Raw genomic sequence first — 23,084 nt, 5'->3', positions numbered from 1 at the left:
CTGAAATAAATATTACATAAACACTACAATAAACTAGTAAACTCTTAACTCCTTCAACAAAAGTGAGAACATCTTACGGATTCACACTTACCTTATAGACTCACTTGCAGCTTTGTCTTTTACAGTCGAAGAGAAAGAAGAATGGGTTTTATCTTCAAATAGGAAAGAGAGTGGTGGTTTGACCACATCTGTTGAGGAAAAAATATATATTGTCTTTCTGTAATGATCACAGTTATGTGCTACATTTGTATGTTGCATCAAGAAGTCATTATTACCTTCTGATTTCTGTCTATCCCAAAGGAGATACTTATTTGGAATAGTTAAGTAACATCTCTGTAAACGTCTCCTCTCTCGATTTGGCCCTTCTGTTGGATCCAACTGCCATGAAGTTGGATAGTAGAGGGGGTCATACCAGGCTGCTCTGCAAGTGAAAATAAAAGAATGTTTTAAGGGGCAATCTGTAGTACTTATAACTTTAAATAAAATCATTATAGAACTTGAATAAGGAAATCAAAATCGATCTATTCAATTAAAAAACCCCAACTGCTTATGTAATTGGACTAGGGAATGCATACACATAGTACAATAAAATAAGATAAAAAATAAGTGTCCGGCGCGCCTGGGTGGCTCAGTTGGTTAAGCAACTGCCTTCGGCTCAGGTCATGATCCCGGAGTCCTGGGATAGAGTCCCACATCGGGCTCCCGGCTCAGCGGGGAACCTGCTTCTCCCTCTGACCCTCTCCCCTCTCATGCTGTTTCTCTCTCTCTCTCTCTCTCTCTCTCAAATAAATAAATAAAATCTTAAAAAAAAAAATAAGTGTCCATCTGCTCTTGAACCCCAGTCTTCTGGTTCCCTGCCTGGAGGCATGCTCTGCCACCAGTTTCTTGTACCTACTAAATTTTTAAAAAGATATATCATGACTACTCTGAATGCTTTAGCAACATGTACTACTCTGAATGCTTTAGCAACATGTATGCTTTAGCAATACATTGATTGGACTTAGTATGGCCTGATAAAGAAAAAAATCCACTTTCCAAGTTAAGTTTCTATATTTCTCATCTTGTCTACTATTTAATGTAATAAATAAAATTAGTTCATTTTTGTAGTACCAGCCACATTTCTTAAAATGTTTTAAATTAAGTTCATATTTTATTTTATTTTTTTTAGAAGATGTTATTTATTTATTTGAGCGAGAGAGAGAGAGAACAATCAAGGAAAGGGAGAGGGAAAAGCAGACACTCCACTGAGCAGGGAGCCCGATGTGGGGCTCGATCCCAGGACCCTGTGATCATGACCTGGGCTGAAGGCAGACGCTTAACCAACAGAGCCACCCAGGCACCCCCAAAATAAGTTCATATTTTAAATGAAAGAAAACAGTAGAACTACATTGAATATATTTTTAGAAATAGATAAGAGAAAAAAAAAACCACCCTGAATCCTACTACTCTTAACATACCAATTACTGGTAGAGATTATTTTCTTTCATTTTTTAAAACTGTAGTTATAATTATTATGTATAAACATTTCTATATCCTTTCTTCTTTCACTGGACATATTTTAATCTTTATTATCATCACTGAAAATGGCTGATTAATGCACTGTGTGGGAACATTATAATGTATTTAACCCTATTACCATTATTGTATATTTGTTTTCAGTTCATTCACTAGTATAAATAATGCAGAGATGAAAACCTTTATGTTTACTGCCTTTCTATATTTGGAACATTTTCCTTAGGAGAGAATCACTAAAATAGGATAACTGGAGCTAGAAATAAAATGTTTATAGGATTCCTGACATATGCTGTCAGAGCATACAATGCCATCGAACCTCTGACCATGGACTAGGTTACATTTCTTCCTGCTGTGGGTATGTATAATATAAAAGGCAAAATATGGTATTTAAAGGTTTTAAAAAAATCAAATTAGACTCTATCCATATTGAATATTTTCCTGTTTATTAATTTATCTGTCTTATGTGGAAGAGTGTATTCATATCGTTTGCTCAAACTTTTGGGATCTTACATTTTACTTTTAAGTTGGCATGACTTTTTGCTATATTTGCTGAAAATAAATTTTCATGTTTTGTTGTTGTTATAGTTGTTAAATACACTGGAAAAAATTACAGCTCAAATCCATTTATTTCTTCTTGGTAGTTTCTTCTATGGTGTTTGAGCTTAGAAAGTTAACCATCTATCACAGAGTTGATAAATACCCTGTTTTCTTCTACTTTATAAACTTTATGAGTTTAATTCTTTTGTTCACCTGGAATTTCCTTTAGTGTCTAATGTTTAGTGCATTTTATCACCCCCAAGTCATGCTAATCAGTTCTCTTAACCAAATTTAGAGAATAATACCTTAATTTTCCTCTTTTCATTATCTGTGATGCATCCTTTAAATTTTATTATTAAAGTCTTATCTTGAAAAAGATCTATTTCCCAACTATCCTGTTTCAGTGATTTCTCTATTCTTCTGCAAAGATTATATTTTAAAATTAAAGCCAATATATAGATTTTATTATTTGGAAGAGCTAATGCCTCTCTTTCTCATTATTCCCTCCCTTACCCCCAAGAGTTTAAAAAAAGATTCTTATAGGATTATTGAAGATGAAATAAATCACAAGTGATTAAACAACAAATATTTGAACTAATGAAATAACGTTATGAATCTTTATTATGAAATGGAAATAGTGTTTCACATTAAAATATTAAACAGTAATGCTGGACAACCTGAAATGTCCTCCCACTTTGCTTACCTATCATGCGTCAACTGTTGAATAAGTTCCTGCCAGTGTCTACTGGCACTCAGATCTACTTTATACATTCCTCTGATATGTTGGATCACCTTTTTTCTCTCAATTCCTTGGGAGAGAGACACTGCCTGGGTGATGTCTGCAGCGATTTTAGATATATCCTTTGATTTTGAGTCCAGACGCTGAAAGAGACTAAGTCAACAAACAAGATGGCCCATAAGTTAAGCCTAAGTGGGCTGTTAAACAGATACAAAAGCATGACACTGTAAAACTAAAAGTATGTGTGAAGTCGAATAAATTAAAAAAGGCATGATTTTTAGAATATATAAAAACCTACCTTTGTTGATTATTATTAACCGTTTTCTGCCAGGTGGCTTTATTCGTACCTTCTTCAGTTTCATATTTCTTTTGTTCCTAAAAGATTTGGATAATAATATGTAGTATAAAACACATTATTTATCATTTAACATTGGCACCGAGGCCAACAAACTAACTTTAAAACCAAGTTAACAAAGGAAAAAAATACTGTCCCCAAGACACCAGAATGTTAAAATACAATAACCACTTAAATAATGTTATAATTCCCCTTTGTTTGTACAGAGTTTGGGGCACAGAAGTGAGGGGAGAATAGTTAACTGGGGTGGCAAACCTAAGGGGTTTGCATAATCGCTTGCTTCCTTATTTTGCTTCAAGGCTGATGCTTCAACTTGTTTGTCACTATAAAAATCTGGCCTTCACTGAAAGCTACTGATAACGGATAAGGATGACAATAATGAATAAAATGCTCTTACAATAAGCCTATTTGTTCTCTCATAGTAAAAAAGCAATATAAAGTAAAAAAAAAAATCATTTCAAATTTATCATCGATGATATTCTATAATAAAAAGATTTCTTTCAATCATTCTTTAATTACATTCAGTGGGATCTCCTAAGAAAACTGTGTCTTATGATTTCACTGACTCACCTCTTTGATCATTTTAATAAGGTCTGCTTTTGTTGTTGCACTGGGAGGGACGCACTTCTGCCCACATAGTTTTAAAGCACTCATGAGCAGTTCCGCTGTGTCTAGTTCTTCCTCAGTCAATTCGTCTTGGTGATTATGTATCAGCTCTGACAAATACAAAACTAACTTGGCTCCATGCTTTAAGAAAAAGAAACAATTTTTTGTGTAAGACTGTTGAATCATAGACCTGTACCTCTGAAACAAATAATGCAATATATGTTAAGAAAAAAAAAAGAAGAAGAAGATAGCAGGAGGGGAAGAACGAAGGGGTGGAAATCGGAGGGGGAGACGAACCATGAGAGACTCTGGACTCTGAGAAACAAACTGAGGGTTCTAGAGGGGAGGGGGGTGGGGGATGGGTTAGCCTGGTGATGGGTATTAAGGAGGGCACATACTGCATGGAGCACTGGGTGTTATACGTAAACAATGAATCATGGAACACTACATCAAAAACTAATGATGTAATGTATGGTGATTAACATAACATAATAAAAAATTTTTTTTAAGTCATAAAGAATTTTTATTTCTTACACTTATATTATTTAACAGTAATTAAGTTAAATTATATCGCTAGATTTATTTGGTGGGATCTGGTTTGAATAAAGCAGCTAAAAGGAACATTTTGGGAACAATTGAAAAAATTTAATTTTGCATTGGAAATATGATGACATTAGGGTGTAAGCTAATTTTGTTAGGTAAAATAATGTTATGGATACATAAGACAATGTTTTTTGAAAGAGATTTCTGTAATTTGCTTTAAAATACTTCAAAAAAGAAATGATGTCAATATGATAAAAGTATTAACAACCGTTAACTCTAGGTGATGGCTATATGGTACTCGTTATACTATTCTCTATTTTTCTTATTATATTTGAAAATTTTCATTGTAAAAGGTAAAATAAAAAAGAAAAAGGAAGGAAAGTAAGAAGAGAAGGAAAAGAAAAGCAAGCAAGTAAGCTTTTGGGGAAAAATTTTTGGAGAAGACTTGCTAAAGGAATACAGGAAATAAGCTTGGGATAAAGGAAAAAGATTCTTAGCTCTTCTCATAGAAAAAATGAACTGGAAGGGAAACTTCCCTTTAAACCTTCCAGGTAAAAGAATTATGCTTTTTATTCTTTCTCCTTTGATTTCTGCTTGGTAGAACAGACGTTGGTGAAACTTCCAGAACAAAGCCCTTTCTTTGGATTAGCTTGTAAGCAGTCATTACTCCTTAGGGAGATCTAAAGGTGAAAAACTCCAAAACCAGTGAGATGTCGGCACCAGTTCTGTGAGCATGTCTAGAGAAGGTCTGGATTAGGCCAGTCTTAGAACTGCCCTGTAACCAAAATCAGAATGTTACTTAAGGTAATGACAACTGTCTTTCATAGAGGAAACCTAAACCAAACTTTGATTCATGATTTTTTAAGTGGCCCTTCCATGCAATAGATCTTAGACCCAATTGTTATGTGTATGCTATGTATTATTTAAACATTAATTATGCCAACAAGTGAAACATGCAGAATTTTACTTTTCAAAAATTTGCATTGATACAAATACCACTGCATTTGGCTTTATGACATTTTATTTTTTTATTTTTATTTTTTTTTAAGATTTTATTTATTTGAGAGAGAGAGAATGAGTGAGAGAGAGCGCGCACATGAGAGAGGGGAGGGTCAGAGGGAGAAGCAGACTCCCTGCTGAGCAGGGAGCCCGATGCGGGACTCGATCCCAGGACTCCAGGATCATGACCTGAGCCGAAGGCAGTCGCTTAACCAACTGAGCCATCCAGGCGTCGCTGGCTTTATGACATTTTAAACTGTGAATAGTATTAAATGTCAACAAATGAATTTGGAAGCTCTTACATTTTGGGTGATATTTAAATGAACACACGGAATCACATCATGTCATTTCCCAAAAGCATAAGATGAACATATGCAATGATGAAAATAGCAAAGCTCATTTTAATGCCACATTTTAAATTAGTCAGGAGACAGCTGCTTCCTGACCAAAAGAGAAAAAATGAACAGATACTCTGTGAGTAAAAGGCCTGAAGAGTTGGCAAATAAAGAAAAATAGTAAATGACTAGACTATTTTCACATGTGTGTCTTAAAGGTAATGCTCTTGATATAATCTAAAAATAGTTTAGTATTCAGTGACATTCTAAAAATGATCTTGAAAGGCTATAAAAAATGTTCTTATTCATCCTGAATATCCAAAAAGCACATGATTTTCTTAGACACTGAAGTTGTTTCTAGAATCTCATCTCAACATCTGACCTATACTTTATTGATCGTAGTTCCTGGGACTAGAAAAGGTGTCATTAGGGATGAATGCAAAAAAGAAATGACAACCGAGTAGAAATGAGTGTTCCTAGTCCTTAGATTTGTAATTTCTAAATACCATTATCTCATGAAAAGGAAACAGGGGCTTCTTGGGGGAAAAAGTCTGGTTCCAGATCTGGGAAGGATGTGCAAGATAAACCTGGGATGTTCTTCTGTTCCAGAAAGCAAAGAAGTTAATCATATTAACTTGTTAAAAATTAAAAAGGCTATGTTAAAGGAATGTAACAATTTGAATCTACATAGGTGTTAATTTGAATATCAAATGGAATAATAACTGCAAAGGTTTGAAACTACTTTTGTAAAAAAATACCTGAATTCATAATGACACCTCAAAAATAAAGATGAATACAAAAATTAGAGGTTGCTAGGGCACCAACTCATTATTCTAATAAGCAGGGAAAAGAAATAAGCATTGCCTTTCCCATACAGACTATATTTTAGGGTAGTCAAATAGTTGATAAGGGAATATTCTTCCTACAGAAGAATCAGAGCAATAGATGCTGGTGGAATGAGAAACTCTAAGAAATCACTATTTTGCAATTCCTAATGAAAAAAGTAGATCTTGGCAACTATCATCAGCGGCAGCTAAAACTATTAGGTTAAAGGTTGAGGGTGAACTTTAAAACGAATGGATCAGGCTGATATCGTCTCAAAAAGCAGGGCAACTAGACATTCTCTGTCTCCTGCTATGCTGTAACAGAAAATGCAAAGCACTCTTAATAAAGTAGTCTTTTAAAAAAACAAGCACAGAACCAGATATGAAACCAGGAACTGGAATCTAGTAAGCCTTGAAACCTAGAGCCACAGGCATATGATCAGCTAAATCCAGAATGTGGGAAATCCTATAGAACAAAAGACCCAGTTTCATCAATAAATAGATGACATTTAAAAAATGGCTGGGGAGGGTACTTGCCAGGGATTAAAAAGATTTAGCATACATCAAACAAATGCAATGTGTGGGCCTTATTTGGATCCAGAACCAAGCAACTATTACAAAACTTATAAGACAATTGGGAAAGTTTACACACTGAGTATTAGATGACAATAGAGAACTGCTGTCATTATTGAGTGTGACAAATTTTGTAGAAGTCTTTATCAGTCAGAGATGTGGACAGGTAAAGGATTTACAGGTAAAATGATTTGATACCCGACATTTATTTCAAAACACTGCAAAGAAAAATTAAACCTGGGTAATGGTCATGTGGGTCCTTGTTTGCTTTCTCCCAACTTTTAGGTATCTTTGAAAGTCTCCATAATAAACTTAAAAAAACCAGGCACAGTAATGTGGTTTTGAGGTAGAGAGGAGGTTATTGTAGTGATCTGAGCACAGGGGCAAAAGTCTGAACTAGCGTGGGGCAGGTAGAAAATAGTTAAAGACACGAAATAAATGACTGGCTTTGGCGATGACATGAATTTAAGGGAGAGGAAAATTCAACCATGGATCCCATATTTCAAGTTGAACTCTGTATAGATACCACCGACGAAATGGGAATAACGGAGAAGAAAGTTGGTGTGGGGAAAAGAGGACTGTCAACACCAGGCTGGGTTTTGGTGGATGGCAACTCTGCTGAGAATAAAGGCAGGCAAGAACATCCCTTCAAATTCTCCACAGGAGACTGTGGGCTGGACGTGCTTCTGCTTTGGGAGAGGGAAGACAATGCCCTGAGGGCGCCTGAGAGAATCTTAATAGTAGAGAGAGCATCACTTCAAAACTATAACCCTTTGGTTCTTAATATATCTGAGTTTCCCAGGTATTAAAAGGGATGCCTGTCTGTGTATATCACCTATTACTGTATTTATAGGGGTATAATGTACATACAGTAAAGCATACAGATATTAAGTGTTCATTTCTGAGTTTTGACAACTGTATACATCCATTTTACCACTATCCCAAATAAGATAAAGTACATTTTTATTGCCCCAGAAAGTTTCCTAATGCCCCTTTCCATTCAATTCACCTTCTCGCTTCCCCCTTCCTCATGGACACAACTACTGTCCTGAATTCTATCACCATGTCTTAATTCTGCCTGTTCTTCAACTTCATATGAATAGAATCACAGAATGTGTGCTCTTTTGTGTTTGGTTGTTCCTTTTGCTAACACAATGTTTTGGGGTTTTTTTTAAGATTTTATTTATTTATTTGACAGAGAGAGAGACACAGCGAGAGAGGGAACACAAGCAGGGGGAGTGGGAGAGGGAGAAGCAGGCTTCCCGCCAAGCGGGGAGCCCGATGCGGGGCTCGATCCCAGGACCCTGGGATCATGACCTGAGCCGAAGGCAGATGCTTAATGACTGAGCCACCCAGGTGCCCCACTAACACAATGTTTTTGAACTTCATCCATAATGGTAGGTGTATCAATAGTCTGTTTCCTTTTATTGCTGTATAATAGTCTATTACATAAATATATATCACAATTTGGTTATACATTCTCTTGTTGATTGACATTTGGGTTATTTCCAGTTTTTGGCTATTAGCAAAAAGGCTGACACGGATATTCCTGTACAAGTCTTTTTATGGACATATGTTTAATTTCTCTTAGGTAAATACTTAAAACTGGAATTTTAGGGTCACAGGTTAAGTGTATGTTTAATTTTATAAGAAACTGCTAAACAGCTCTTTAAACTGGTTGTTCCATTTAAACTCTCCATCTATCACTCTTTAAGTGTTAGAATTTATAGACTCTGAAATTCTTTTAAGTATTTTGATTTTGATCATTCCAAATGATCAACACATTTTTAAAAATTTTAACTTACTATAAGCATTTTTAAAAATATATCATATGAACATAAAAAAATATCATATGTACTACTGTTTGAGCTACTCAATTTAGATGTTTTATGTATAATATAATGCTTTTAAAAAAGAAAACACTTGAAGATTTAGTAAAAACTACAAAGGATCTTATAAGAGCTCAGATACAGAATTCTTAATCTCAGCACTGGAAGAAGGAATGGGAAATAAACAAAGAGGTCAATTTGAGTCTGGTATGGAGCATCTGAAGAAGGACCTCAGGAGGTATTTGTTTGGTAAGAAAACTATGTTTAGGATGTTTGGCATGAAAATACAGTTTATCTTCAGTTCTTGTTTTGTTCAATTTTACACTTCACCACTACTTTCTACTTTTGAAGTGTTGAGATACTTACTTGCAGGGATGGGCTAAGACAGTCTCGTAGTATTTCCTGATGATTCGGTTCACGAACTATTTCGAAAATTTGCTTTCTCTCTTGAGAAGAGTGCGCTGGTGACAAAATGTGCACTAGGAGTCTGCCAAGCTGCATTCGGAAGGTTTCCTTACAAGACCATAAGATTTTAGGCCACTGCTGCTTGGAACCACTGGTTTTACTTGAACCCTTCAATCAGAACAGGAATGAATTAGGATCCGACTTCTCAAGCAATAATACACTAACCTCTCTATACAGCCCCAAAGAAGATCACGGGACATGTTTTATTGTAGATTGTTTTTTTAGTAGTAGAAATTAGAATGGTTAAATTAGGGTGGTTAAAAAAGATAGACATACACCAACGTTGATAGCAGCATTGTTCAAAATAGCCAAGAGGTTGAAACAATCCAAATGTCCACTGATGGATGAATGGATAAACAAATGTAGTATACACATAGAATGGAATATTATTCAGCCTTTAAAAGGAATGAAGTTCTGATACATGCTATAACATGCATGAACTTGAAAATATCACGCTAAATGAAACAAGCCACATAAAAAAGGACAAATCTTGTAGGAAATACTGTATTGTATAACTTATATAAGGTATCTAGAAAGTTAAATTCATAGAGACAGAAAGTAGAATAGTGGTTATCAGGGGCTTGGGGAGGGGGGTATGAGGAGTTATTATTTATTGGGTACAGAGCAGTTTAGGATAATGAAGAAGCTCTGGAGATGGAGAGTGGTAATGGTTGCACAACAATGTGAATGTACTTGGTACCACTGAATTATACCTTTAAGATGGTTAAAATAGTGAATTTTATATTATGTGTATTGTACCACACAAAAAAAGAGAGATGGGTTAAGAAGCTAAGGTCACTTAAATTACCTAGGGCTTAGAAATTTTAAACTAAAAAAAAAAAAATCATAAAAAAACAACAGTAGATTGACGGATTTTATAATATAAAAGAGAAGGAATCATAATAAAGAATTAATGTTAAAATATGGAGTATAACAGTCACAAAATAAGAACTGCATATAAACTGACCACCAATATTCCTTAATAAGTAACCAAATAAGCTGCTTCAACTGTGGTCCAGCTAAGGCTAACTCAATCTTGATCAAATATCCTGTATCTGGTTTAAAACTGGAATCAATACATTTTAGAATTTATTCTGAGTTTTGGAAATGGCTCTCCACATTACCACCAGTCCTAAGGGCCCTGTGTAAATCATTCAGCTCGAAGTAAAACCTACAGACACCAAAATCTAGTTTAGCTTTAGAGATTGGCAGAATCGTGATTCATGAGTTCTGCTAGAATTAGATTGACTTTTGGTATCTATGAAGTGTGCTGAGTGATTTGTTCCATAGGGTCAACTGTATATGATCCACAGAAATCCAAGTACATCAGTGATTAATGGAGCCTGATACTTGGTAGTATTCTCTATATAATTTCGAAGGTGTTAGATATGTTTATAATAATTAATAATAATAATAATAATAATAATTCAAGAGTAAGTAGACACATAAAACCCTACTCCTTTTGTGTGAATGAACATGTCCCATGCAATTAATTTACTTACAATATATACTTTGAATCCTTCTACCAGATATGTGAGTATCTCCTTCTGAAATGGATTGAAAATGGAAGGCTGTTCATGATGAACATCTTCAGAAATTTCAGTCTGGGAAACTGAGATCTTGCTTTGAGTTGCATTTTCTGGAGTACTCAAAACGTCAATAATATCTGGATTAAACTCTTTGAATTAAAAGAAGAATAAACAATTAGTCACATCACTGATGCCTAGCCATTACAAACGGTAATGAAGTTGGTAAAAATATTCTATGTAATTGTTAATTCAGTTGTCACAATATAAATGTGTAGCAAATGTATTAGATGTAGAAGATAACAATTTAACAGAGAAAGTAAATTCACCCAAAACAATGCAGGAATTTAAACATATATGTCATATAATTCTAAACTAAATATTTTATTAATGAAGACGAGTTAAATTGCAAAATTATTAGTCATGAGGTTCTTGTGCAAATCAAACATAAAGACCACATGATATTTACATTAGATGGGTATGCAGAGCTGCTTTTTTTTTTTTTTAAGATTTTATTTATTTATTCATGAGAGACAGAGAGAGAGAAGCAGAGGGAGAAGCAGGCTCCCAAGAAGCAGGGAGCCCGATGTGGGACTCGATCCCAGGACCCTGGGATCATGACCTGAGCCGAAGGCAGACGCTTAACCATCTGAGCCACCCAGGTGCCCCAAGTATGCAGAGCTGTTTTAATGCATGTGCTATCCCATTAAATCTGCATGTGATAAATGATTCAATTTCAGAGTTTAGCCTGGGATCTGGTTGACCCAAACACAAATTAGAAAAGTTAAAAATATGAGCCTTGGTTGTATTATGCATTTCTAATGATTAACAATTACTGTTTTCTTTTTCCTATTTTCTTGGGGTTACTTGAACATTTATTGGGAATTCCATTTTGACTTATCTATAGTGCCTTTTTTTTTTTTTTTTAATTTATTTGCGAGAGAGAGAATGAGAGACAGAGAGCATGAGAGGGAGGAGGGTCAGAGGGAGAAGCAGACTCCCTGCCGAGCAGGGAGCCTGATGCGGGACTCGATCCCGGGACTCCAGGATCATGACCTGAGCCGAAGGCAGTCGCTTAACCAACTGAGCCACCCAGGCGCCCTATAGTGCCTTTTTTTAAAAAAAGATTTTATTTATTTATCTGACAGAGCGAGAGAGGGAGAACACAAGCAGGGGGAGTGGCAGGCAGAGGGAGAGGGAGAAGCAAGCTTCCCGCTGAGCAAGGAGCCTGATGTGGGGCTCGATCCCAGGACCCTGGGATCATGACCTGAGCCAAAGGCAGACGCTTAACCGACTGAGCCACCAGGTGCCCCTCTATAGTGCTTTTGAGTGTATTTCTTTGCATAGCTTTTTAGTGGTTGCTCTAGGTATTATGTTTTATATATAAATACGTAAATCAGTAGCCCCTATAAAATGCAAATTGAAACCACAATATGATATCACTATACATCTATCAGAATAGCTGAAATTAAAAATAATGACAATGCCAAATACTGGTTAAGGATGTGAGGAAAGCTGCATCACTCATACATTGCTGGTGGGAACGTAAAATTAAACGGTCATTCTGGAAAAGTCTGACAGCTTCTTAACAAGAACAAAGCACACAACTACCCTTATTCCAGAAGAACGAAGCCTTATTTTCACACAAAAACTTACACATAAATGTTTCCAGCAGCTAGCTTTAATTGTAGTAACTGAAAGCTGGAAAACAACCCAAATGGTCTTTCAACAGGTGAATGACTAAACAAACTATGTGGCATCCATACTGTGGGAAACTACTCAGCAAAACAAAAAAGCAACAAACTACTGATACACACAAAAACCAGGATGACTCTCCGAGAATTACAGTGAGGAAAAAGAGCCAACCCTAAAAGGCTGTACTGTACGATTCCATTTATATAGAATTCTCGAAATGATGAAAATAAAGAAATGGAGAACAGATTAGAGGTTGCCAGGGACAATGGAAGGGGCAGAGGGGGAGGAGAGTGGGTGTGGCTATTAAAAAGGCAACACAGAGGCGCCTGGTTGGTGCAGCCAGTTGAGCATCTGACTCTTGGTTTCAGCTCAGGTCGTTATCTCAGGGTTGTGAGATCGAGCCCTGCATTGGGCTCCACGCTCAGCAGGGAGTCTGCTTGAAATTTTCTCTCCCTCTGCTCCTCCCCCCCCCCCCCCCCCCCCCTCTCTAATAAGTAAATAAATCTTCCAAAAAAAAAAAAAGGCAACATAAGGGTCTCCTGTGTGATGAAATGCTCAGTTTCTTGAATATATCTATGTCTGTATCCTGCTCATGACCCTCGACTCTAATTTAGCACAACCCTCTGGGGGAAACGGGATAAAAGGCATAGGGGATCTCTCTGCAGTATTTCTTAACAACTGCATGTGAATCTACAGTTATCTCAAAGAAAAGTTAAAAAAGTATATATTGGGGCTGCTGTACTGTTTTAAACTCAATGGTCACTCCAGGTCAGCATATAACACATTAAAAAGTGGATTTTTATTCAAGACCTCTTAGTTCCAAATAAGAAATTCTTTTAATAGTGTGGATGTTAGGAATGAAAAATTAATGCTGTTTAAAATTTTGAGAACTAATCAGTTTCCTCTTAAATCATTTTCCTTTTAATCCCATATCTGAGCAAGCACAGATTTATCCTCTGGTCCTACCTTGATAAATAATCCTGTTAACCGCTAAAATGGTGAGCCTCTGCAGTCTCTGCGCCAGCTCTGTCTCGGTTGCCTGGACGGGGTTCTCCTGGCTCATTCTCCGCTGCATCATCACATGCAGTTCGTCACTTGCCACCGAGCGCATTTTCATCAGCAGAGAGTCAGTCTGAGCAAGGGGAAATTTTCGAGGACCTTCAAGGATATAAATTAAAAACATCAAACACCAGAGTTAACAGGGATCAAGGAAATTATTTTTCTTGCAGCTTTTTGATTATTAGACCATGAAACGAATCTTAATTAATACCAAGGTAATTGATACAAAGGAAAGAGCATGATTCAGAGAAAGTGATGTTTCTCCCTCTTTGATGAAGTGCAACAGTACTTCTGATTTCAAAGTCCAAATAAAAATGTTGAAGCTAGTAACATAGCTTAGTGGGATGGACATCACTTGGCAAAATTTGAGTCTTCGGAAAAACTCAGAAGAATTAGAAGGGTGTATGTAAGTAGTTCAGAATGTTCTGACAAAATATTTTCAAATACTGTTTCACTTCCTTGTATTCCAAAATAATCAACAGGTTTTTAAAGCACATGGTGTATTCAGTAAGAATATGACTATTTCTGGATAATTACCATTGTTCAATTTTATAAAGTAGTTTTGAGATTTATATATAAGTGAGATTAGTAGAAATCAGTCCAGTGAAAGTGAAGAGATCAGAAAAGTGAATATAATTCCAGTGATTTGCTATTGGAATGATTTGGTACATCTTTAGAATTCAATCCTCTAAAAGTGCTTCCTGCAAAATGTTTCCTCAGATTGAACAGTTAGGAGTGGCATTCCTGCACCATCACTGCACCTGCTCTGAAAGGTACCACACAAGTAGCCGATCCAGGAGGATACGGGGAGAATTCGTCTTGACATAATGGGCTGAAGGAGAAGGGCATCGGAAGTTGACCATAGGAACCAAAATGACGTCTTGGTAGGTGAGGAATAATGGAACCCTTCATTGGAATTGAACCTTTGTTTTAAATTATGAAAACATACATCAATTCCCATAGATAGCCTCTATACACATTACTTACATGACTAAATTATGATAGGTTTTAATAACTCATCCTGTAAGATATTTAAATATTTTAATAGCATTTTAGACTGTGCAGTATTTTAGGTAATCCGTAATTCTTATCCGTTAACACATTGTGGTAGGTGGAGTTGCCTTTGAGACAAAAACGAAGTAAATAAAAAAATATTCATATCCAGGGTATATTCAAGAATAATATTGTCAGTCTATGTTCTTACTTAGTTCAAGCAGACTCTTCCTAATGTCTACATCTCTGGCAGCTTTCCAGGCAGATAATTTATTATCTCTGGCAGATAATCCTAATTCAGAGGCAGAGCAATATACTGAATAAGGAAATGTTGTCCTCACTACTATGTACTTGAAGAAGTGGGGGAGGAGGGTGTATTTCAGCACACATGCTGTGAAGCTGCACCAGCTGGAGTGGCCTCAAGGGCACTTCTTCTAAGCCTCCATTCCCTCATATATTAAGATATAGATTAGAAAGTAAAACAGAGCTCACCTCACAGGTAGATATTTGTCACTATCTGACATGATATTAAATGTATTTGTTTACAGGGTTATTGACCATTTTGTCCAGTAAAATATAGGATCCATGAAAGCAGATAAAACAATACCTGGTACGTGCCTGATGCCATTAGATATTTGTTGGTTGAATGAATGGATAAAGAGGGTTGTTCTATGGACTAAATAATAAATAAAATAATGGATGGGGTGCCCGGGTGGCTAAGTCAGCTGAGCATCCAACTTTTGGGTTTTGGCTCAGGTCGTGATCTCAGGGTCGTGAGATCAGGCCCTGGGTCAGGCTCCCCCCATGCTTAGTGGGGAGTCTTCTTGAGATTCAATGCCCCTCCCCCCCTCACGCTCTCTCTAAATAAATAAATAGAATCCTTTAAAAAATTAATTAGGGGCACCTGTGTGGCTCAGTTGGTTAAGCCACTGCCTTTGGCTCAGGTCATGATCCCAGGGTTCTGTGATGGAGCCCCGCATCAGGCTCCCTGCTCAGAGGGGAGCATGCTTCTCCCTCTCCCTCTGCCCCTGCTCCTCCCCCTGCTTGTGCTCACTCTCTCTCTGTGTCAAATAAATAAACAAAATTTTTAAAATAAAAAAAATTAAATAATGGATGTAAAACACAATGCCCATCTCATACAAAGCATCAAAAGTTGTTAATAGTTGGTATTGTTAATGATGGTTGAAATTTAAAGGGAATTCATTTTATGTGAATCATATTAATAACACAACATGCATATTTATATTTATTTATGAGAGTTTATATATATGTGTAGCACTTTAAATAATACCTTAATGCTTACTTCTACCTTCTGCATTAAGGGGATGTTTAAAGTTTTTCATAGTGATAATCAGACAAGTGAAAAATAAACATATAAAAGAATGTACATTGCTATCCTATTTATACCAGTAAAAAAAAGTCTTTGTTTATTGGTAAAGATTAGGAAACAAGATCATGGCAAATCAATAGAACAGATTATCATGTGTTCATTAAACATAAAAAATATTTTTATTGTATGGAAAAATGTCTATAAATATATTGATTAGAAATAGAAATCAGTTTACAAACAGAAGGCAGAGTATGATATCATTTAGGCAAAGTGACATCCTCTCTCTTACTATATCAAAAGAAGATATAGAGGCTAAGGAATCTGAGTTTTGTTAACTGTAGCTGGAATCATGGGGGCTGTTGAGCAGGATAATGGCATGCAGGAGTCAGGCTGCCAAAAGATTAATCTGGCAATAAAATAGTATCTAACTCCTCCAAGAGTGTGAGAACTTAAAACCTAGATATGAAGGCAGTGCTGCTCAGGAAACTCTGGGCCCAAGCCATGGGTGTTCTGGCATTCACAGTCTGAGTAGATCTGTCGATGACCAAAGCATGTGGTGTGTGGCCGGAACAGAAGCTGCAGCTGCAGGGTGTCCCCACAAGCTCTGCTGGAGGTGTGGGGGGTGGGGGGGATACGGAGGGAGCAGTGGGGTTGGACGTGTCACTGTCTCAGCAGTTTTCAATCAATGCTAAATGATCTATTTAGGAAGAAACCATCTCCCCCAAACATTTATCACTAATAAGAACAGCTTCTTTAAATTTTGGAAGGAACAGCTCATTATATCTAAATAATGGAAATGGTGGAAATATAAATCCTTCTTAGTAACTTTAGCATCATGAGCAAACAGACTTAAATGGGCTTTTATGACCATACTGCTCAGAAGCAGAGGAGTGCCAGTATTTTGTATCTTTTGTATCTATAGTATACACAGTCAATATACTTTTGACTAAGAATGAAGAAATGAAACACAGTCTTTCCCAAATACATGTGTAAAACAATGTGGAAGGAATTACAAAGCAACATATAAAGTGGTACTTTGAAAACTGGATTCCAAGAGACAGAATTTCAAAAAGGGCCATATTTAAACCGGGAAGAACTGGTGGGAGAGGCCTATGAGAGATATGTCCTAAAGACATGACAGAGCTGGAATGAGTGGATGCGGTGTAGGACACAGAGGGAGGGGCGTAGGCGCTCTCGCTCCAGCAGTCTCTAATTACAGGCCTCTGTGCTTCTATAAAATGTGGGAGCTGGTCTGGTAAACTTTTAAGGTCTTCTCTCAAGCTCAAACTTTGTAGGACTCTATAAGCCTCATGTGGCTTACAGCAATGGCATTTACTTAGATGCCGTGAAAAATATAAGCCCAGGGGAAGAGGCCAGGGGAGGCAGAAAAAAAAAAGAATGGTTTAAGGAAAGGACTAAAGGTCTGTCATCCACTTTAAAAGGACCCAAACAAACAAACAAAAAAACCAATTAACGAACTTGGAGCTACGCAGGGCTCTGAGGCTAAAGGTGATAAAAATGCTGGTATCAAAAGAGAGATGAAAGACTTGTTAGGGAAATCACAGACCAAACCGAGGACACCAAGAACACCACTGTGTCAGCCCAGGCACGAGTTGATGGAAAACTAAACCAGGGATCTAGGTATAAACGCTCAGGAGAAATGGACATGAGAACGAGAAATGTCAGCAAGAAAGAAACAGCTCCTGTGATGTGTGACACTGGCAAAGCCATATTTTCCTATATCAAAAGAGGGTGAATTCCACCTAAGCAGTCACTGACTATATAAATATAAGGAATCCCGCAACGGAAAGGTGGTTCGAAAGTTGTCTTCTGGTATGTGGTTAGGCGAGCATGACTGCTAGACTCGATAAAAGGCAGAATTCTACCCGAGACCAGAGAGTTACTGGGACATCCAGTCAAGAGGAGAGACTGCGTTCGGATGTTATATTAAAGAAGGCTGTACAGGGGCAATAAAGTTATGTGGATGTCTTAGAAGTTTTATTTACGTAGCTTATATTTAGCATAATTGAAACATAATGCTGCAAAAAATGTATATTTAATAACTTTCCTCTACAGATGAGTTTCTCACATGGTTTTAAAATCTGGCATAGCACTGAACAAAATAAAGTTGTTTAACACAAGGAGAAGATAGATTTGGATTTAAAAGCCCTTATGATAGTAAGGGTGATTAAACTTCAAACAAATTACCAACTACTGTGTTTGGAGATACGTGTGTGTGTGTGTACACATATATATCCACTATACATACACACATATGCACATGTATTTGTGCAGGTGCACGTGTAGATCCTGTGTGTGTGGGGGGAGGTGTTCAGGCCATCTTTCCAGATTATGTGTATAAAGGTCACAGCAGACTCTGTCGGAAAAATAAGGAAGTCTAACAATATGGACACTTATTTGGTGATCTATACTAATTCACAGGAAGCACTGAGGTGGCATGCATTCTAACCACATGTGAGACACCATCTTCCCCCCCTTCACTGCTCAACAGCCTCCTACCTGGAGCCCCCACTACCTTCCTTGCTCTCCTCCAACCCACTCGCAACACACAAACCGAAGTGGTCCTTACAAAATGGGAATCTGCTTATGTCATGACTTCCCAGCACGATAAAATCTCAACTCCTTCACATGGCCTATGTGGTTACCTATGCACTGGCCCATGCTGCCCTGGACAGCCTCATCCACATCGCGCTCCTCACTCTCTCCAGAGTATTCCACTCTGGCTAAATGACTTTCAGTTCTCTGAAGCTCAGCAGTTTCCTGTTGTGAAACCTCACGTAAGCCGTTCATTCTGCCTATTGCACTCCTTCTCTGACTCTACCTTGCTAGCTCCTCTCACCCTTTGTGTCTACACTGAAATCGTACTTCCTCAGAGACCTCTCTGACTTCTGATGGAAACCAGGTTGCCCTGTTAATAGTCTCTACTCCGATCCTCTGCATTTCTCTACTATTTTGTAATCTTTGTGAGGGCAGAATCTGTGTGTTTTCTTCATCCCTGTATCTTCAACATTTAAACTGTGCTTGGCACATAGTAGTTGGTCAAGAGATGACTGAATGAGAAGAGCACTGAGAGAAATCAGTAGAATGTTTTTTCAGGGAAAAAAACCTTTCTCAAATTTTATAGTTTAACTTTTTTTTTTTAAGATTTATTTATTTATTTTAGAGAGCGAGAGAGTGAGAGCAGGGGAAGGGGAGGGTAGAGGAGAGGAGAGAATCTCAAGCAGACTCCCCGCTGATGTGGACCCTGAGATCATGACCTGAGCCCAAATCAGCATTTGGATGCTTAACTGCCTGGGCCACCCATGTGCCCCTATAGTTTAACTTCTGAAACTAAAAAATATTTTAAAAGTGTGAATGCATCAGAATATAGGAAAGTCAAGCCACCCTCAATTTATAATTATTAAAATATTATTTCAATACTCACCAGCAATGCTCTTCCGCTTCTGAAATACTGCATGATGGGGAGCAGAGGGTAACTGGAATGTATCTGCAAGGTTTTCAGAGTCATGATTTGCAGTGGTCCTTATAAATTCCATAGCAGCTTGGAGAACTCTAAACTGTAGTGCAACAGCCGTATCTAAAAACAGAAGATACTAGAATGTTTTCAAGCCATGTGGATGTTAATTTTTAAAATTGAATTGCTTTTTATTTTCATGCAACCTCTAAACTGCCAATATATGTTTTATTAGATGTAAATTTTAAAATTTTGATCAACGTGGGTTTGATAGTACTAGCCTTTAGAAGAAATTTTAAAGCAAATTTTGAAATAGTCATTATAAAAAATTCAGTGGAAAAATATCAGCTCACAAATTTATTTCATTTTATATCATTGTTTTAAAGAACAGGCTTTTTAACATATAAGGCAAAATTTACCAGAAATTCTCACATTTTTCTGTTTCATACTTATTTAGTATTTGCCATTAAAGAAAACTAATGGGCATTTTTATTCAACATAAGCCTTTTAATTTCTATTTGGTAAGAAAAATCAGAGGCTTCTCTTAATGTATTGCCAGCTACTATTTATATCAAGGCATCACTTGTTTAAATTTTGCCACTTAAAAAGACTTTTTAAAGCTGATAGATATTATCACAAAATTAAGGATGAACCTTCAGTACAATAGTTTCCACAAGAAAGAGATTAGGTTCAAATAACATTTTTGGCTACGATATAATTCCCTCCCAAATCCGTAAAAACTAAATCTTACTTTGTGTCCTCTTGTTTTTGCTATTTTGAAGATACCCAAGCAGTACAATGAGGTCTTCAATAACTCTAAAATATTGTGAGCCTGAGGAACTGCAAGCATGAATTGTAACTGCTATGAAAAGTTGCTGTATATCACAAGCAAGCAATTTGTACTCATTCAAAGGAACGCTAAAGAAAAAGAACAAACAATTTAAGGCAAAGAGAACTGGATTAAATTCCCGTTCTTAAGGCATTCACTCATTCATTCAGTATTTACTCATGCTTACTCTATGGCAGGTCATTTGAACGGCATGCTAGAAACAGAATAAGAAAACATGCTTTGACTCCTGTCAAACAGTTGACTGTTTTGCAGAGGACCAGACGAGTAAAGAGATAACTATGAACAGTAAGTGCTGGTAAGGGTAACAATAAACAGTAAGTGCTGGTAAGGGTAACAATAGAGATTAACACAAGATTCCATGGGAACACATAGGTTCCTAGACCGCATGGAAGATGAAGATTTAGGGGGTATGAACAGGACTGTTCTAGAAGGCTCCTCAGACAAGGTGAATTTGAACACATTACCTAGCCTCTCTGAATCTCACACCAAATTATAGTTATTTTAAGGACTAAAAGAGATAATAGACTTGAACACATATTAATCACTTATAAATACCTGTTAAATATGAATTAGTTACTTCTGTCCCCCAATTTTGAACCTTGATAATCTACCTCAGTATATGATATTAAGCCTGAATACTTCTCTCCGTTTATTTTTTTCCAAATCAAGCAAGAGTTAGAAATGGTAACTGTTTGGGGCCAATTAATAGAGTAGCATGTAAGCACATTCAGTAAGTACAATTTATTAAAAACAAACAAAACAAACCAACAACAAACTACTTTTAGAAGAAGCCTGTAGGCAACTCTTCCCAATAGATATGTTGTATTATAACCAAGACTAAGTGTTTTGAGGAAATAAAATATTTTGTATTTCTTTGTATTTCTCACATGCCTAGTACACAAATCCTAAATTTAATAGGTATCCAGTAACAATTGAACTGAACTCAGTAAAAGGAGTCTCTCTTGCTCATAGAACTTCCCTGGCCTAAAGAACTGTCAACTATGTATTCTGACTTCTCTTAAAAAATATAGATAATATTTAATGCTTTAATGTGCAGTAGGATGGTGCTACTGGAGATTTATATTTTAACACTATGCTAATAAAAATATTATGCTGTACATCATAAGCACAGACACCAAAGGCACAAAATCCAAGTAAAAATATAATCTCACACATTTTGTAAAGCTGTTAATCAATTTGGTAGGCAGCCATTTACCAATATACTTCTGGAAACAGGAAATTCATTTACAGTAGTAGAAAGAAGGAGAGTATCAGAAGTTTAAAACATAGGCGTTTGAAGTGAGACAGGTTCAGTTTTAAGCCCTGTGCTATTTACTAGCTGGGTGATCTTCAACAAGTCACTCTCTCTCTCCAATCCTCAATTTCCTATTCCTCGTGGGGATAATAATTTTTATAAGGTCACAATAGAAGCTTGGTAAATGTATTTGAGGACAGTTGAATTTATTCAGCTTGTCTTCGGGTTCTAAATACTTAAAAGTAGGTCATATAAACAACTTTTTTTTATTATGTTATGTTAGTCACCGTACAGTACTTCATTAGTAAACATCTTTTTAAGTAAGCTTGTTGAAAATGATGGAAAATATTCTCACCTCCAAATTCAATTTAATTTAATTAATTTATTCAGTTTGATAGGAAAGATAGTCTTTAAAAGTGTTTTGAAAAATCAGATGCTCTAATGTACCTATTACTAAAGTTTTCCCTTTCTAAAGTATTTATCATACGGTGCCATTTTAAATAATGATTTAAAACTTACTTTTTTTCTAATCCATTCAGGGCTGCTACTGTATTACATAACACGTACAGTAGACCATTATCCAGCAACATATCTGCTACCTTGGAACAAGAATTTAATATCTGGAGAAGAAGTAAGAGAGCACTATGCAAAAGCACGTTGTCATATAGAGATGTCTCTATTAGTCCCAGAATAGGAATGACAGACCATTTCTGAAAAATTCCCATGTTTTTCACATCTTCCAGGTCAAATCTGTAATGAAAAAGACACAGTTAAGAGCACATTAGAACCAATTAACCACCAAATAAGGAAAAATGATTGCAATATGGGTTGTTTTGCTAACTAGATTTTGAAGCTATAAAAAATAAATTTGGGGAGCAAGGAATCTCAACCTTTAAGAAATAGACCCCTGCTCCAGTAAAATAAAAGTATTGTTAGAAGTCTGTCCCAAGGTAAATATACAAACATTCCAATGAAACATGTATACAATTTCATGGTTTTAACTGACTTGCTTTAATTTGTCCATAGGCCCCTTAGGTGTCCAAAGGACTCCTGCTTTAGGGGTCTATATAACAAGTGCACAGGAAGATATTATAAATTTATTATTAATAAAGTAATTAACAATAAATTATAAGAGTATAATCATTAACATATAACGCACAACATATATAATTTGTATGAATATATGCTATTACTATTACATAACATATAATAATAATAATAGTATTTGAGAGACCTTGAACTAGTAAAAAGAGGTCGAATGAAAGGAATGAGTTCTTGTCCCAATACTATATGCCTCTGTGATAGAAGGAAATTATTTAAGCGTTTTGTACCTTATTTTCCTTATCTGTCAAATATGTGTGGAGACACCTGCCCTACTTTCTTCTCAAGGCTGTTGTGAGAATCAAAGGAGATACTACAGAATTGCTTGGAAAAAGCTAAAAGCTGTATGCAAATGAAAGTGCTTTTGTCACTACTGCGATTAATAAGTAACTTCTTCAAGGTCTGAATTGGTCTACTTAATAAGCAGAAGACACTTAATAATGATGATGAGAGGGGCGCCTGGGTGGCTCAGTCTGTTAA

At 36.4% G+C, this 23,084-nt stretch overlaps 1 protein-coding gene across 1 annotated transcript in view; it reads right to left on the bottom strand.

The window, feature by feature from the left end:
• LYST (lysosomal trafficking regulator) overlaps positions 1-23,084 on the bottom strand; it is a 162,873-nt gene that overhangs the window by 46,411 nt on the left and 93,378 nt on the right. Inside the window, exons 26-36 of the mRNA XM_021696219.1 lie at positions 22,023-22,253; positions 20,150-20,316; positions 19,369-19,521; positions 13,508-13,699; positions 10,823-10,998; positions 9,222-9,428; positions 3,717-3,893; positions 3,090-3,166; positions 2,756-2,944; positions 276-421; positions 92-188 (exon numbers count right to left, since the gene is read on the bottom strand). Coding sequence (XP_021551894.1) covers positions 92-188; positions 276-421; positions 2,756-2,944; positions 3,090-3,166; positions 3,717-3,893; positions 9,222-9,428; positions 10,823-10,998; positions 13,508-13,699; positions 19,369-19,521; positions 20,150-20,316; positions 22,023-22,253 — 1,812 coding nt within the window. The remainder of the gene's footprint in view (positions 1-91; positions 189-275; positions 422-2,755; positions 2,945-3,089; positions 3,167-3,716; positions 3,894-9,221; positions 9,429-10,822; positions 10,999-13,507; positions 13,700-19,368; positions 19,522-20,149; positions 20,317-22,022; positions 22,254-23,084) is intronic.

This window comes from Neomonachus schauinslandi, chromosome 6, assembly GCF_002201575.2.
Source record: "Neomonachus schauinslandi chromosome 6, ASM220157v2, whole genome shotgun sequence".
Classification (NCBI taxonomy): Eukaryota; Metazoa; Chordata; class Mammalia; order Carnivora; family Phocidae; genus Neomonachus; species Neomonachus schauinslandi.
Note: the sequence above shows the minus strand (reverse complement) of the source record. Positions and strands in the feature narration are given on the sequence as shown.